Source organism: Haemaphysalis longicornis, unplaced genomic scaffold (assembly GCF_048455015.1).
Source record: "Haemaphysalis longicornis isolate Haplotype H1 unplaced genomic scaffold, Haemaphysalis longicornis Haplotype H1 scaffold_6, whole genome shotgun sequence".
Classification (NCBI taxonomy): domain Eukaryota; kingdom Metazoa; phylum Arthropoda; class Arachnida; order Ixodida; family Ixodidae; genus Haemaphysalis; species Haemaphysalis longicornis.
The window spans coordinates 38,115,910-38,131,992 of NW_027526407.1; the positions used below are offsets into that span (position 1 = coordinate 38,115,910).

Sequence of the window (16,083 nt, forward strand, 5' to 3'; positions counted from 1 at the left end):
CTTATCCCCAGACTTTTGACAAATACGAGTTCAATGACGAGAACCTTCTTTGACGCGAAGCTGTGTTTTTCCCGAGCGGAAAAGTGCTCATCCAACAAACATTGATTGATTTCCTGTTATAGCATATCTAAATATGTAATCTCATAATTCTGAAACTATAAATAAAAAATACAAGGAAAAGATAGACTGAGAAATTAGAAAAGTACTTGTTTACAATTTGACTTGCACCCTTTCCCTAAATGGCTAAATGAGCTCACCGTACGTCCATGATGGCATGCGCTCCTAAACCTCTTCTCGAACTAAACTGCAAATAGAAAATATGACGGAAATCTAAATCGAGAGATTAGAACAGTGCTTCTTTACTATTAGAGTTGTACCATTTATGTGAATGTCTGAATCAGCTGACTTCACATCCAGGATGTAAAGCACATCCGCTCCGTACACCCCTTATCAGACTATAACTACAAATAGAGAAGACGAGGAAAAGCTATTCTAAAATATCAAAACAAGTACCCGTTCACTAGTCGTTTCGCGCCACTACCCGAAATGTCAAAACCAGCCTACTGCCCATCCAGGCTGGCAAGCACAGCCGCTCCCCAACCCCTTTGCCGCACTCTCCATCACTTTTGTTTCTACTGCTCCCTGGGATGAGGATGCAGCAACAGGACGTGACGTCACGTGGCGCAGAATCCGGCCGCGCCGCGAGCAGACGAGACGCCGCGGCGCCGCTGCCCGAGCAGACGACAGTGGCGTAGCGAGACGACGGCAGAAGGCCCCGTCTTTTTCTGTTTCGGTTTCTTTTTTATTTCCTCCGTGGTTTCGTGGTGGTTTCGCGCGAAGGAAGCGCTGTGAGAAGAGGTTTCGCTACGATGCGGTGAGAAAAGCTCCAACAGCGCTTGAGATGAGTTCGAACGCCATCCGAGGTATTCGCCGGAAGAAATCGACGCTCTCCGAGGTGAAGATTGCCGTCCTGGGAGCGTCGGGCGTCGGAAAAAGCGGTGAGTGGGTGGTCGCCGTTGGCGGCTGCTCCGCCGTAAGGCTTAGCCACGAGTGCGCTCAATCGACCGGGCTGGGTCGCTCGTGTCTGCCCTAGAGTGGACGGGAGTTCCCTTTTTCTCCCACTCTCAGCGCCCTCAGCTTGAACCTGCGATAGGTACTCCTCAGCCTGAGTCTATCTCAGGTACTCGAAAGGTATCCGCTAGTGGAAGTAGTCGTTCTTGACGGATACTTAGTTGCGTTTCAGGACTGCATCATCGTGTTGTTGGGCAACCCGTTGCGCGCGGTGGAATTGGGAAATCGATGTTTGCGGGTTGGAGCGTGCGGGCCAATTAGAAACACCTGCGGCTCGCTGCGCCGGCCTCGGTCCTGGCGGCCCAGTTTCGGTCGAATATGTGGCGCCGCTTGGGATCAAGGTCGGGCCTCGGGTTGGAGCGTGCCGTTGACGTGTTCCTTGCGGTGCTAAATGCATCCACGCACCCCCGAGGCAGTGAGGAACAAGCAGAAGCGCTTGCTTAAGGTCTAGTTGGTACATGGAATTTATGTGAAAGTCAGAGCAGACCACGGGGTAGAGCAAGTAAACCACGCAACGCAGGCGCTGTTTGAAGTGTGTCATGTAGAAATATTAGACGAGAGTCAGCATCTAAGACGAGAAAGAGCTCGTAGAACACGAAACAAATTGCAGAGGTGTTTCCTGAGGGGCAGTTGGTACATTTTCCTGAGCGGTAGTTGGTACATTGTATTTCTGTGAAAACAGCGCAGACGATGGGACAGAACAAGGGAACCACGCAACACAGTCACTGTTGAACACTAATGTAGACCATTAGGTGAGAAAGAGCTTCCAGGGTGAGAAAGAGCCCGATGTATGTGAAATAAATTGCAGAGGGGATTTCTAAGGGGCAGTTGGTACATGGTACTTCTGTGAAGAGCAGCGCATACGGCGGGACAGGGCAAGGAAACCACACAACAGAAGAGCAGTTGAAGAGTCATCTAGAACATTAAGTGAGAAAGCTTCTAACGGGAGAGAGAGACGGACGAAGGAAAAACAAATAGCAGAGGGGTTTGTTGAGGGCTAGTTAGTTCATGGTAATTCCGTAGAAAACAGCTCAGACGACGGGAAAGAGCATCTGAACCATAAAACACAGACGCTGTTGAGGAGTTATGCACAACATTTTACCTCGCTCCTAAACGAAACTGTTATTTTAAAACATTTTTGGACTAACACATTCAAAACTTATTACACTCCTGCTCGGTCCCTGAGACCGAAGCAACGTTACGCAATTCCTCGTTGTTCCACAAGTTACGGGAAAAGAACACGTCGTTATGATGTGCCAGCTATATTTAACACTTTGCCATCTGACTTTTTTGGGCATGCTTCGAAATATAAACTGAAAAAGGCTTTACGGCGCATGCGTTAGAGCTTTCCAGAGATTTTGTGAGTACCGCATGGTTATCTGTTCTTGGTTGGTACTCTGTGCTGTTATATATATATATATATATATATATATATATATATATATATATATATATAATATATATACTTTTTTTTAACACTTGTCGCCTGCCAGGCTCTGCCAGACAAGCCCGTTGCGGCTTAGGTAGGCCTGATTAAGTACATGAATTTTGTTTGACTAATAAATATTATTATTATTATATTATTATATTATTTATATTTAATTTTTAAATTTTGAATGGATTAGCAGTAGATGACTACAGAAATAAAAGTAAGGAGAATAGAGTAATAAATAAAAAAAGGGTAAAAACGAATACCATTTAATGAAAATAAGAAACACGAAGAAAGAAAGTGGTACAGACGAAGCAGTGAGCTATGCGCGCATATACTTGACAGGGGAATCCAGCAGGGCCAAATGATGTCTAACCCGGCAGACGGCCTGATTCAAGGATGACTGCATGCACCACACGGAAAAGATCTCCGTGGCAGAATCCCAGTTCCTTCTCCCCGAATGACAAGATAAGTGTAGCAGACAGCGGGAGGTTTAGCCGGCTGCGCGTGTCTTCCAAGTACCTTCGTCTTATAGAGGAAAACCGTCGGCAGGAGAAGAAGAAATGGTGTAACTGTTTGCATCTCCTGTCGTCGTCGTCGTAATCTTCGTTCGTCTCATGTAGTCACGGTACTGAAACACCGGGAAATTCGTTTACGCTTCGCGCTAGAACGTAGCGCGTACTAAAAAAACCACCAGGACACTTGTTTACACCTCGCGCTAGAGAGGTTTGTGCCTAAAAAAGAGTCTTTTACACTCCAGCTGTATACCTGTACCCCGAATGGTTTCATCTCCGTTTGCAAAAACGCCAAGGCGCCAAGAGTACATTTGTACACCGCATGCTTCGCCCCTCACCAGGTTTCACGATAGTAGAGATGGCCCGGGATTTTTATAAAACTTGATTGGGAAAAGAGAGGGGCACGAGTAAAAAAAGAGAATTTGAGCCACATAAAATTACCGGGTGACACCGTGTTATTCATTTGTTCAGGAAAAGACTTGCGAAGGATGCATTCGGCACAATTCGATGTTTCCAAAGCAGGCACGTGGACGTGTACAAGGAGTGCGTACATACCTTGAACACGCTGAAACGACAAAAATCATCCTATGCCTCTCTCCACAAGCCTGTCTCCACATCACTTTTATCTCCCTCATCATCAACAGTCCAATTAGGCTTACTGGTGGACGAATTAAGACCTCGCCCATAGACTTCCAAGTGCCGCTTTCCTGTGCCCAATGGTTAGCTACTGGTTCTGTCTATTCTTTGTCCCTGATTTTCTCGTTTTATTTTTAATGTAGTTATCGGTCTTCTACTACTTCTCACCCCGTCCCCTGTTTGGCATCATGTTAGACCACATGTCGGTCCCCCCCCCCAACGTCACTTCTTCTTTTTAGCTAAGCCTGGCTGTCTTGGACACCAGTCTGTTGTATGATCCATTTGGTTCCATAGTGTGGCTCCATTCCAAAATTCGTCCGTACATAAAGACAGCGAGTCTGTATGCGCAATGTTTACTCACAGAAAGCCCTGCGCACAAGTCCCTTTCGAGTCTAAAATTACCTCTTGCCTTGCCATTTCCGTTTCCCGCTTGTGAATGTATTCATCAGTCTGACATGTTAGGGCACATGTTGAGTCTGGATGTATTCAAACTGCTGTCAGCACTTTCCGGCTCTCAATCTTTGAAGCTTTCAATCGGAAGTCTATATGTATGTGCATACTATTTACCCTTCCTTTTCTTGATCCTTATTCCGCCACCCTCTTTTTTATATACCTTATTTTCCATTTTAACCCCCCCGCTTGCCCGTTTTCTCTTGTGTAGGGTAATGAAACGAACTCTCTTTTGTTAACCTTCCTGCATTTCCTGTACAGTAAAAGCTCGATAATTCGAACTCGAAGGGGGCAATAAAACTGTTCAAATTAAGCGGAGTTCAAATTAGTGGGCGGGCGCTAAAATGGCTGAACATCGCGGCGCACTGCAACGCGCTCTGAACACAAAGAAGCCACCTCTGGGGCGGTATTCTCGAGTTTTGTCCCTTTTGCGTCCCTTTCAAAAGTGCCCCTTTTGGCGAGCACTGATTGGCTAAAAGCAAACAACCGAAAGTTACGTAACGCAAGCGCACCAAACCTACTGCCAACGCTCACTGCTTAACCGGAAGTACGTCACGATGAAAGGGACTCAAAAGGGACGTTTTCAAAAGGGACAGTTACGAGAATACCACTCCTGGGCTCGTTACCGTGAACTAGGCGCTACTACTCGTTTATGTCAGGTGATTTCGTAAATAATGACGCTATTTATGCTCGAAAACACGTTTGTTCACATGGTAGGGACGAGGCAATAAAAATGGTAAGTAATCGTCCTCTGCTGAAGCGAAGTATGCTATTGCAGCAGCATAGCGCGCGCGCTACGCAGTTGTTTTTTTTTTTTGTTTAGTTGTTTAGCATCTCTAATAAATTTGGTTTGGTTGGGATTTGCGCACATTGTGATCACTCTGGGCCGACTGCTTCTGCGAGGAGCGATGGAAACCAGGGGATCCGAGTTCGAATTAACCGTTCTGGATACCTACGCGTACGAATCATCGGGAGTTTAGTCCCCCATTGAAATACACAGGGCTGTGCTGAGACCAGGGCGTCAGTTCGAATTAACCGGAAGTTCGAATTAACCGAGTTTGAATTAGCGTGATTTTACTGCACTGTCTTTTTTTCCCTCTCCTCCTTCTTCCTTAAACGTAAACCTCGTAAATGCTAGCCAAGCAAGCCTTGGGCCAGTGTACAAACGAAAATGCAGGGCGTGCAAAAGAAGAAATATTACCGAAAAGGAAAGAACGCAGTGGAAAACGAATTGCCTAAAAAGGATGGCCAGGTAGAATATGACGAATCAAAGGCTGGGGAAGATACTAAGAACAATATCCACATGAAATTGAAAGAAGTCAAGGTTGATTTGTCCTTCGAAGCAATCGGCACCTGAACATTTTTTTTCTCGACTGTAGCCGTTTCTCAGCAGCTAGACAACTGCTTTTGAGGGACCCATTGTTGGGGTTGACTTTATCGATTCCACTTATATTACCTATTGGCACAACAAATTTGGGGTATGCAAAAGTGGACATATGTAAGTGCATCCAAGATTTTTCTTTCTGCTTCAGGTGATTTGAATTGCTGACGGGTGCTAATTAATGGGTAATTCGGGCTTTATTCGTAGCAATGGTTCCTTTTACGGCCTCTTTCCGGAAATAAATTAGTATTTTAAGGTCCTCAAGTATTTCAACAACCCATTAAGCCTCAAGTATTTCAACAACCGATTCGAAAGAGTTATGGGTGAATTCCTATTTCCAGGACTCCAGTAGCAAAGGCTCCAAGCTTGGCTTTCTCTAGCAGCTCACGCTGTGTCGAAACGTCCGATTTGGACAGTGCTATATCCCAAGACTCTCTAGAGGTTTAGTAGGTGTTCTCTTGCCAAATTATAGAATAAGCGCAGTCTGCGTGGAAAAAGTCTGCTCTTAATTTGCATTTGTGGCATTCTTCATTCTATCTGTCTGGGAACATGAGGGATAGTCTGGATTTGTGTGGGAAAACTTTGGTTTGTAGTTTTCGTATGTTTCTTGCTTCTTCGGCATCAAAACATGTGATCGAAACTCGACACCCTGCTATAACTTGTAAGACTGAGTTGGTTGGTGAATTGTAGGAGCCTAGATAACAATGGCGCGTGCCTACTCTGGGGGATTGGCCAAGGCGTACCAGCATGTCATGCTGGAAAATCGTTAAGGAACATATCTAGGTGGAAATGGAAGAGTTGAGATAGGGTAGAAAACCGCGGAAAATTCCTCCCCTCAAAACCTTCGGCATTAATCGACCGGATTTAGGGTAAATCCCCAAGGTGGAGTAACATCTGTCCATCACTTCGAGCTGTTGATCAATTCGCTCTCGCACTACAAGCTGCTGACCTCCTGGTTAGGTAAGTTGGTAGAGCGACTTCTCCGGTTAATCGGTGGTCCCGGGTTCGAATCCTGGACCAGGGCGAATTTTTCTTCAACTGCGAAGTTTCTGAGAAAGCTGTAAAGCCTTCCTTTGTCAGCCATACGGCTGCATTGAGGTGGATGTCAAATTTTCCTTTGCAGAATTCTTCGGCAGGACTATTGCTCCGGGGCCTCCATGTATACGGTGATAGCAATGCCGATGAGAACTGGGGTGCCGCAATGTATGCATGTACAAATAAGCACCGTACGTACCTGGACTTAGGAATGCGTGTGGACCGATGGACAGCAGTACAAATCATCGCTCGGAGCCTGACATCTTAAAATTCTGTATGATGAAATATGAGGTTCCAGATTCTCGCGCAGCTGGCACTAGGCTAACAAATAAAATTAACAAGATTATTCGCATTTAAAGTTAAAATATCTTTGTACGTGCTGAAGCCTGCGGCGTGCACAACATCATTGCTCTCTTAAGTGCCGTGTGCTTTTAGTCAGTGCGTGCATACACTCTCACTAGTTGCTACCTGTCCTACGAAACAGAGTTCGGCGCGTAGCGAGGAGCGCTTACTCCGCAAAGCCATAAAAGAAAATGAAATAAAATCCTGACAAAGGAGGGGGTGGAAAGGTGTCGACGAACGTTGTCCCGAGCCCAGATTAACAGCGAAACCCAGCCTGCGGAAAGCAAAATCGACCGAGGGCCGTCGGCTGGGCTGAGGCGATGGCGAAGAGGTGGCGGCCGCACTTGGCAGGAGAGGCTCTATTCTGGTCGGAGAAGAACAAGACCGTCGGGGGACTTCCCCCTCCCTCCCTCTTCTCTCCTCCTCCTTGAGGCGGCGAGAAAGATCTTGAAGATGCCTCTCTTACAAGGAGCGGAGGTACGTAGGAGAAGCAAGCAGGCGTTCAGGGTGAAACGACGCCAATGGCGTTAGGGGCGCTGGAAGCTGGCGTCGGCTTGGTTTTTAGCCTTTCTGCTCTGCCTCGTCTTGTTATTACTCTGTTCTCGAGGGCCAAGAAAGAGAGGGAGAGAGAGGGAAGCGCGTCTGACTCGAGGAGTTTCGTGTGCGGCCTATAAATAATAACATCGGCCCACGAGAGAGCAGACGCCGAAGACGTCGTATGCGGGCCAGCGGGTAGCGGCGAAGGGCTCCGCAGGCTGCAAGTCGAAGACAAAACGATGACTGCCGAGTGGGAAAAAAGGCGCGAGTACCGCGGAATTCCACTGGGCCATTGTCGGTTTGCTGCCAGCAAGCTAGATGTTCCCCAGAAGCCCAAGTGGTTGCGTGTCGGCTGAGTTCATTGCGCTGCAGGGGTGCTGTCAACCTTCGGCAAAGGAGTTGACAGAGATTTGCAAGAGTGGTACCTTGGGGAAGAACCCATCTGACAAACCAACATGAAAAAACTGCAAATCTGGACTACCATAACTTCCTCCTCACTCTAAACTTTTTTTCCACCCATATACTCCCTAGAGGTTCTTTTTCGCCTGTCCTCTAGTGATCCTCCTTGTAGGAGTTTTTTTACTACATGGAACAGGGAGGTTTTGTTTACCTCCTCAAAACAGGGTGTTTTTAGGTGATAGAAAGGAGGTAGTTAGGGAGTGTTAAGAAATGTTAGGGAGAATTTAAGGAGATCAAAATGGAGTATTCTTTACTTCCTCAAGGCGTTTTTAAGTGATGTTTATGGACTTTTTAGGCGGTTAAATAGGAGCCTATTATGGCTCCCTTGGGAAGTACTTATGTTATTTTAGGGGCGTTTTGAGGAGGTTCAAGGGAAGCAGTTACTTCTTTTGCATGGAGTTTTACGTTTTGTAGGCCTCGCGAGGGGAGTTTTTAGGAGGTTCAAGGGAAGCATATATTTCTTTTGAATGGAGTTTTGCAAAGTTGGGGCGGTTTTGTAGGCCTTCCGAAAGGAGTTTTTTCAAGGCCACAAGGAGAGTTTCTAGTTCCCTGCGGGAGTACTGATTTCACACGGTTTTTCTCGGTTTCAGGTTTATTTCAAACGAACTTTCACATACAAGTTTACATGGTACATGGTGTACACAAGGAGGCTCCGAAATAAAAACTTAGGGCGACCTCCTATAAGAAAGCAAAAATGGTAAATTGCTAAAAACACGCCAGTTAGGAATGAAAGACAGCAATAGAATGCTAGTTGAACAAACCGTAGAATTAATATTACTACAAGAACTGGAAATACGCGAAAAACAAAGATAGGCGCAAACACAACCACAAGTGAAATCATTATATAATAATAGCGGATCGAGAACGCGTCAGTACTTATCAGAACTTATCAGAACGCATCAGCACTCAGTACACAAAGCGAAAAAAATGGTTGCAGCGGTTTACAACAACAAAAAATTTTCAGTTGGTGGTGAAATGAGCTGTGTGCTAGTTGAACAAACTGTAGAAACAATATTACTACAAGAACTGGAAATACGCGAAAAACATATAGGCACAAACACAACGACATGGTAAGTGACATCATTATAAAATACTAGAGGATTGAGAACGCGTGAGTACTTATCAGTACGCATCAGTACTCAGTACACAAAGTGAAAAAAATGGTTGCAGTGGTTTAAAACAACAAAAATTTTTTTCAATTGGTGGTGAAATGAGCGAGAGCTGTGTAACGATTTGATATTGAAAGGTAACGAGCATTTTGTAGATGGTAAAGGCACAAGAGATAAATGATGTAGGAGACAGACAGCAATGAGATGGCTATGGATAAATGAGTAATATAAAGAACGAGAAATATGCTGCGGAAAATACCAGTGCGTTTTGATAAAGACACAAATGCGCCAAGAAAAGTGACCCAGTCTGAGGGGTTAATTGCAAGGATATAGAACAGAATGGGTGGTATCACGACAGCTTCTTCAGAGTGAGAAGAAAAAGCCATGTAATTCGTGTTTTTCCGATAATTTTGAGTTGATTCATTTGGCACCAGTTGCCAACATTATTTAGATAATTGTTTCAAGTTATATTAGTTGGTTAATATTATTGCTTCACTAAAAGATAGCTGTATTATCAGCATACAGAAGGGCCCATCAAATATCCGCTGTTCAGTAAAAAAAAAAGAAAACGTCAGAAACATAATACGAAATTCTTTAAACTACTATCCAATGATTACAGGATTGAAAACAAATAAAATATTGGTGAGGGATATTGATGCGATAAAAGTTAATTAGTTCTAAATCGTTCACACGTGGTTTCGTGCTGGCAAGGTCCAAAAAGGCATGTTCCACAAACGTTAGAGCTCTGCGTGCCTTCTTGAGATATTGAATGTTGAAAACCCAGAACGATGCAAACAGACTACACAGTCCTCCCAGTAAAGATGATGCAGTCAAGACACTCTGGCCATCGATGCGGAGGCTAATTTCCCCGTTCGCGGAATGCAGGCAGGGAGTCAAAGGAACATCTACCTGAAAAAGCAAAAAAGAAAAAAAAAATGCCCCACATGTAAAATTCAAAACAGACACTATGGTTAAATGAACTTAATAATTCGGTACAGTAATAAAATTGTTATGCCAGGTTCCCTGCGAAGATTCAGCACTGAAATTAGGAATGCAAAGGCTTCATAAAGTGCCAGTACATTAACCATCGTGGCTTTTGCAGCAATAAAAAAGATATTACTTCCGCACAATATACTCGAGCACAACCTTAAATGACAGTGAAGTTAAAATGCAAGTCTCTCTAGGTTGACAGATTAGCTCACGGAGAACACTATTATACCCCTCTTACACCTGGCATTTTTTTTTAAAATAAGGTTGAAACTAGCAAAAACACGTTTTCACCGGAAGGGCCTGACGCGCACAACTTCTTTCATGGCTGCCGCTGGATGGTGCTACTCGTCCATACATGGGGTGGCAGTACCGCTTTCCAAGGGAGCATGCGAGCTACGCATGAGAAAATCGACGCCAAAACTTGCGGGGCCTCAAAAGGCCAATGTTTTTCTTCAGTGAAGCGTAAATACTGATCACAGGTCCAATGGAGAAACATGTTGCTTAGTGGTCTCGAACGGCAAATGACAGGGGAGTTTGGGGAAGCATGAGCGATTTGACCGGAACTGACCAAAAGGCTTGGTACGTGGTAATGTTGTATTCAGTTGCTTGTATACTGCTATTAATCACCGCTGCTTCACTTGCTTCCGGTTTATCCTGATGCAAACAGCGACTGCAGTCGTGTTTGCGTCACGTTTGATGAGCAGTTGAACAGCGATTTCTCAGCACTTAAGGCATCTTGGCACTAAATCAATGCTGAAATGGCTATGCGGAGGTCCGACTTCCGTTTGAAATCAACTTGCTGGTTGTCTTCAATGACCCTTTAACAACAAGTTACCCTTATGCCTCATCACTGCAACCGATTGTTCCTCCGTGTGGTGCAAAGTGTGTTACTGTGATTATTTTCAACGTGAAACGAACCGTTTCTGTGATTTGTAGGACTGATTCTGCTATTAATTACTGCAGTGACAACAAGCTATGAAAGAAAATCCCGCCATCTCCACGAAGTGAATGATGATGAGAGGGGCGAATCTAAAATGCTTATCAGCAGACAGTGTGACGCATTAAGTGCAAGCTGCTTTCATAGTGTGTGCATTGAAATTAGGATATGGCCCCCTGGCAGAATGATGCGCTGCGCGAGATTTTGCCGTACCTAAAAGGACAGGCAACTCATTTTTACGGAGTATAGGATCTGTAAAAGGGTTGCGAGTTGGGCGAGTTGGTAATTATGCATTGCGAAAAATAAACTGCGCGCAAATTAACGAGGACAAGAACACATGAAGACGGCACAAGCGCACACTCGCAACTAGTTTATTATTGCACAATTCAAAGCTTTATATGCCCAAGCGCCCAATTGCCGCGCCCCCAATGCGTCACAGTTCTCGGCGCACTCAGCCGAAAATACTAAAAAACCGTAACAACAAAACCAGAAAACGAACTTTGAGGCGCACGAAAGGCGAAAAATCAGCAAAGATAACCGCATCATACATGGATTAAGACCCCCCTCCCACCCCCAACACGCATTCCCAGAAGAAGCACCGAAATAGCGCTCAATGTGCGTCTAAATATGCGACTTCTCGATTAAGCAGGGCGATAGAGGGATGACTGATACATTCGGAACCAGCTTTTCTGATGTGGCTGGCTTCTACAATTTCTCGCGTTTGCTGGTTCTTATGTCGCAAAAGGATGGCTGTGCGCTCAAACACAGGGACACAATCAGGTCTGCATGCGCGGTAATGAGAAGATAAGTGGCTCAGGTCACGTTGAAAAATGAAAAAAAAAAAATATACGGTACTTTTAGACGTCGTACGCTCGAGTTTGTGACAACGTACCCGTGTGCGGCTCTGTCCTGAAGTTCGGAGAAATGCAGGCGGGTTGTGTTATATTTCTCGTCTTGCATTACGCTTTTTTTATATATTAGCGCCCTCTTTCCCGATCTCTCTACCTTCCTTCCCGCTTCCGTCTGACTGCGCTGATTTTCGCCAGCACGAAGTAACCGTCACGTTGCTTTGAAACGACGCCGCGCGCGACAAACGATTTTATCTCGAATGCCCTGTTACAAACCGGCCTACAAAAGAATGCGAACGCATACCCCAAAACCCACAAACAAGTAAAATAATACGAGTGTGCGCTTTTTTCTTTGCCCGTGCGTGTACGAGCTGTGAGCGGCACGGGTACCCGGGTACATCGCTGTTAACCCTATCCAAACGTTTGACAAACGCATCGACTGATGAAAGACCACTTACCAGCGAGCTGTCCACACCTGTCGCCGTATCCAAATGCTGTTTGCGGCCGTTCCTCGTGTGACAGGGGCACATGAAAATCTTTCCACCAAATGGCACTACTAGTCCTTCACAAATAAGAAAAAACGACGGCCCAAGGCGAGGCTTGAAGCTCCGGCCGCGCCGAGTCACCGGCCGCGCTGCGTTGATAGCACCACGGAGGTTGTTTACATCCGGGCAGAAAGTCGTGCCGCCAGGGCAAGTTGAGTCGCTGCAGTCGGGTGCGTTGGCGCGCTGGCACCAGAATTAAAATCGTATATGTATGCGCAAGCAAGCGAAGCAGATGAACATTGCAATTGTTTGCAACGGCGAGAACTGCCTCTTCGTTAGCAGCAGAGTTCGACAACACCTATCGCCAAAATAAACACATTGAGACAACACGGCCGCGCTCTCTGCCTGTGATCGCGCTGGTTGAAGCATCTATACGGGTATACGTACGGTATTGGTTTTGTAGCTGCGTGCAACCGTAGCGTCCTGCTTACTCGTTCTAATTAGCATTAGACCACGGTTGAAGTGCTGGTGCATGGAGACAACAGAAGACTAACATGGCGACCGCCCGCTTGAGATGATTACCTCAGATAGGGCGTTTATTGTGGACGTGGTAGTATACAAGGAACGGAACGCCATCTTACAAATGGTGTTAAGTAGTTCTAAATCCTCCCTTTTGCTACCCAGATGGGCAACGGTACTACCATGGAGGTTCGTCCACTTCTTTAGGTCATGCCTAGGGAGTACATTTTTTGCTATAGGTACTTTTCAGGGCACATTACTTGATTAAAACTCCATTTCCGGCTAGTTTGCGTTTACAGTGCTCCAGTGTCTTCCAGTAGACACTAAACTCTCTTACACCCTTTTGTGGCCGAAAAGGGTCTAAGATCTTATCTTGTCCCATGGCGAACCCTTTTAAAAGGTATTTTGGCTAAAAAGGGTGTAAAGATGAAAAAAGGGTGTTCGTGTGAACACCCTAAAAAGGGTGTAAGGTTGCTCAACACCCTAAAATAAGGGTGTGGGCAGCGGAGCTACGCGTGACGGTGTGAATAGGCCGAGAGTACAGCGTCACATACAGACACATTATACATGCGCAAGTCACACTTGACCATCAAATGAATTGAGCAAGGAAACCAACTGGATTCATGGGGACAGCGAGTGCATTCTTACACAGAAATACTTCTGCTTTTCATGCTTTTATAGCAAGTAGAGGAAAGTCCTCCAATAGAGACGGTGATATTGTCACAAGAATAAAATATTTTAGCGCTAATTTTCGAATTATGCATTTTAATGTAAGCATATACAAATGAGCATGCGGATTTGCAAAAACTTTTTAATCTAGAAGTAGTTATTATGTAAAATAAGTTATAAAATTTTGTTTGGAAACTAAGAAAAAAAGTGTAAAGAAAAAGGGTGCGAATACCAGTATACTGGTATTCGCAGTGCATGAGGTTTGAAGTAGGTCTTGAATGAAAAGCTCCTCGTCAGTCACGCCTTTTAAGGGGCTAAGCCGTATTTCTGGGTCGAGACATCTTATATCTTGAAAGCAACATGCGTGCGTTGTGCGATAATTAGCGACAACCAAGGCGCGACGAACACTTAGGATTATAGAACGCTGCCACTGGTCGCGAAATTCTCGCAGTGCTTTGAACAGAGATCTTATTTCATTGCAAACTCACCGCCACCACCTTTCACACGTTTCTTTACAAACTCATTCGGTTGCCAGTGAGCTCGAGTAAGCCACGAATAAAAAGTTAACCGAACTTTTCTCGCCATAATTGTGACCACAGACCCTGCAAACACTCGGCGCACGTATTTATGTTAAAAAACGGGTCATTCTTATGCAAAAACAAAAACAAAAACAATGATACACTTAAGAAGCGGCTGTCAATGTGACCTATAGCTACCAACCACTTTTGACTAGTGTTTTAATAACACCTGAATAAATCTGTGTGATTTAGTTTTGTTGAGAAAGTCACAAACTGCACAAAACGCAACACAAAAAGCATTATCTAGCCATTTACTTGTAGACAAAATGATTGGAGTGAGTACACTTCCTTGGGCAACCCCATCATCGTCAGCACCGCCCTGTATCGTTGGCTAACCTAGCTGTGTGATTTCGCCTACGGCCCTTGCAAGGTAAATTCTGGAAATTTAAAAAGTTACCGAAATTCTGGAAAGTTGGTAAGCCACTTTTTTGCTTTCGGTGGCATCTAAGGGCCTAACCTTCATCAGTACAGTTCCTCAAAGAAGAAGGATTTGAAGTCACAGGAAGAGTTGTGGCTGGTTCTAGTAACTGACGTCCATTTAGGGATAAAAATTTAAGAGAGTCATGTGCAGTCGCAGAAAAACGTCTAATACCCGTGCTACACAAGCGTTTGAAAGGACATTTGACTCGAATAGCCTTTGAAATTTCAAATGCCATTCGAACTGGAAACGAGTTCCGCCAATCTACTCGATAATTCACAAAGGCAGTTGAAAGTTTTCGAATTCACCCGCCATGTTTTGTTGTCGCCTCTGCTGCTAGTTTTGTTCTCGTAGCGTGACAGAAAATATAATTTTAGACTTAAACTCTGCCAAAAAACACCATTATTAGTGCTCAAATTGATAGTAGCCTACAAACACCCACAAAACATGCATACAACAGGCAGTTCTTTTTTTAACCTTTTTTCGCACCGCCGGTTTTAATCGTAGACCGGCTGATAGAAAACGAAAACGAGTGAAAAATTATCAAGAACTTGCTCTTTAAAAAGCGAGTTTTATCTTAAATAATTATGCTTTGTCAACACGGCGTGCAGAAACTGCGACCGACAGTACGAACGTTCGCGTTTCAAAGGCCTTTGAGAACCTGAAAGGTCACCGCCAAACTTCACCGTCAAATGCCTTTGGTGGTGCTCCTTTGACTCAGTTGGCATTTCAGCCAGATGCCTTCGAAAAACGTTTTGTGCTGAATGGTGGCTTTGAGTCAAATGACATTCGGTTCAAAGGCTTTCGGAACGCCCGTGTAGCAGTGGTATAAGTTAATAAGCGCGCAACAAAATTAAGCAGTTTGCAGACAAGCAAAGGAAACAGAGGCAAGCGGGTCAGCTCACATTGTTAAAGCTCACAATAAACACATTGTTAAAAAATATGAAATATGTGATGTGTCTTTGATCACTCACTAAAACAATTACAGTAGAATCTCTATAAATGGAAATCGCTTAAACGGTTTTGTATTCAGATAAAGTAAAAAAAAAACTTTCGGTAATCGGAACTAAAATTTCTGCCGCACCGTGTAAACGGAACCGAAAATGGAACTTCTTGTCAAACGCATGGCCAAAGCATAAGCTTTTTCCATTTCCGGCTGTTTATTTTTCGTTTTCTTTTATAGCATGTTAGCCTTGGCTCGTTAGTAGTCAGGCGTGTTAGCGGGGCAGGTGCAACATTGCAGTTCTTGTTCTAGTCGTTTGGTCTCGGTTCAAGTCGCCAAAGTTACAGGGCTTAGCTCCTGCGGCCTCGTTCGTGCCATAATGGTGCTTTTTGTGCTTGATTAGCGCGTTGGCGTCTTCGAAATTCGGTAGCTAGCAAGCACTCGCGATGGCGAATTCTGAGGCGAGCACACCCTGCGCTTTCGTTTGAAAAGAGAGGACGTCATTCTGGTCTCCGAAAGCGGCTCTTTGATGCATTTTGGTGCATTTTTTAGGGCACACTGACAAATTGTTGCCAAATAAACTTTGTTAATGCTGTGTCTAAACCTGTTGTAGTTTTCTTTGTTTCTGAAAAACTATCAGCTACATTCACCATCCAGTGCTTAGAGTTCCATGAAATGCTATGAAGAGTGCGTACGCACATAAATTTGCGCATTTGCACATCTCTATCAGTA

General features: G+C 44.8%; 1 protein-coding gene across 1 annotated transcript in view; it reads left to right on the forward strand.

The window, feature by feature from the left end:
* Positions 1 to 701: 701 nt before the first annotated feature.
* The window catches only part of LOC144142482 (ras-related and estrogen-regulated growth inhibitor-like), a 46,415-nt gene continuing 31,033 nt past the window's right edge, over positions 702 to 16,083 (forward strand). Inside the window, exon 1 of the mRNA XM_077674025.1 lies at positions 702 to 998. Within this exon, the coding sequence (XP_077530151.1) occupies positions 902 to 998 (97 nt within the window). The 5' untranslated portion in view covers positions 702 to 901. The remainder of the gene's footprint in view (positions 999 to 16,083) is intronic.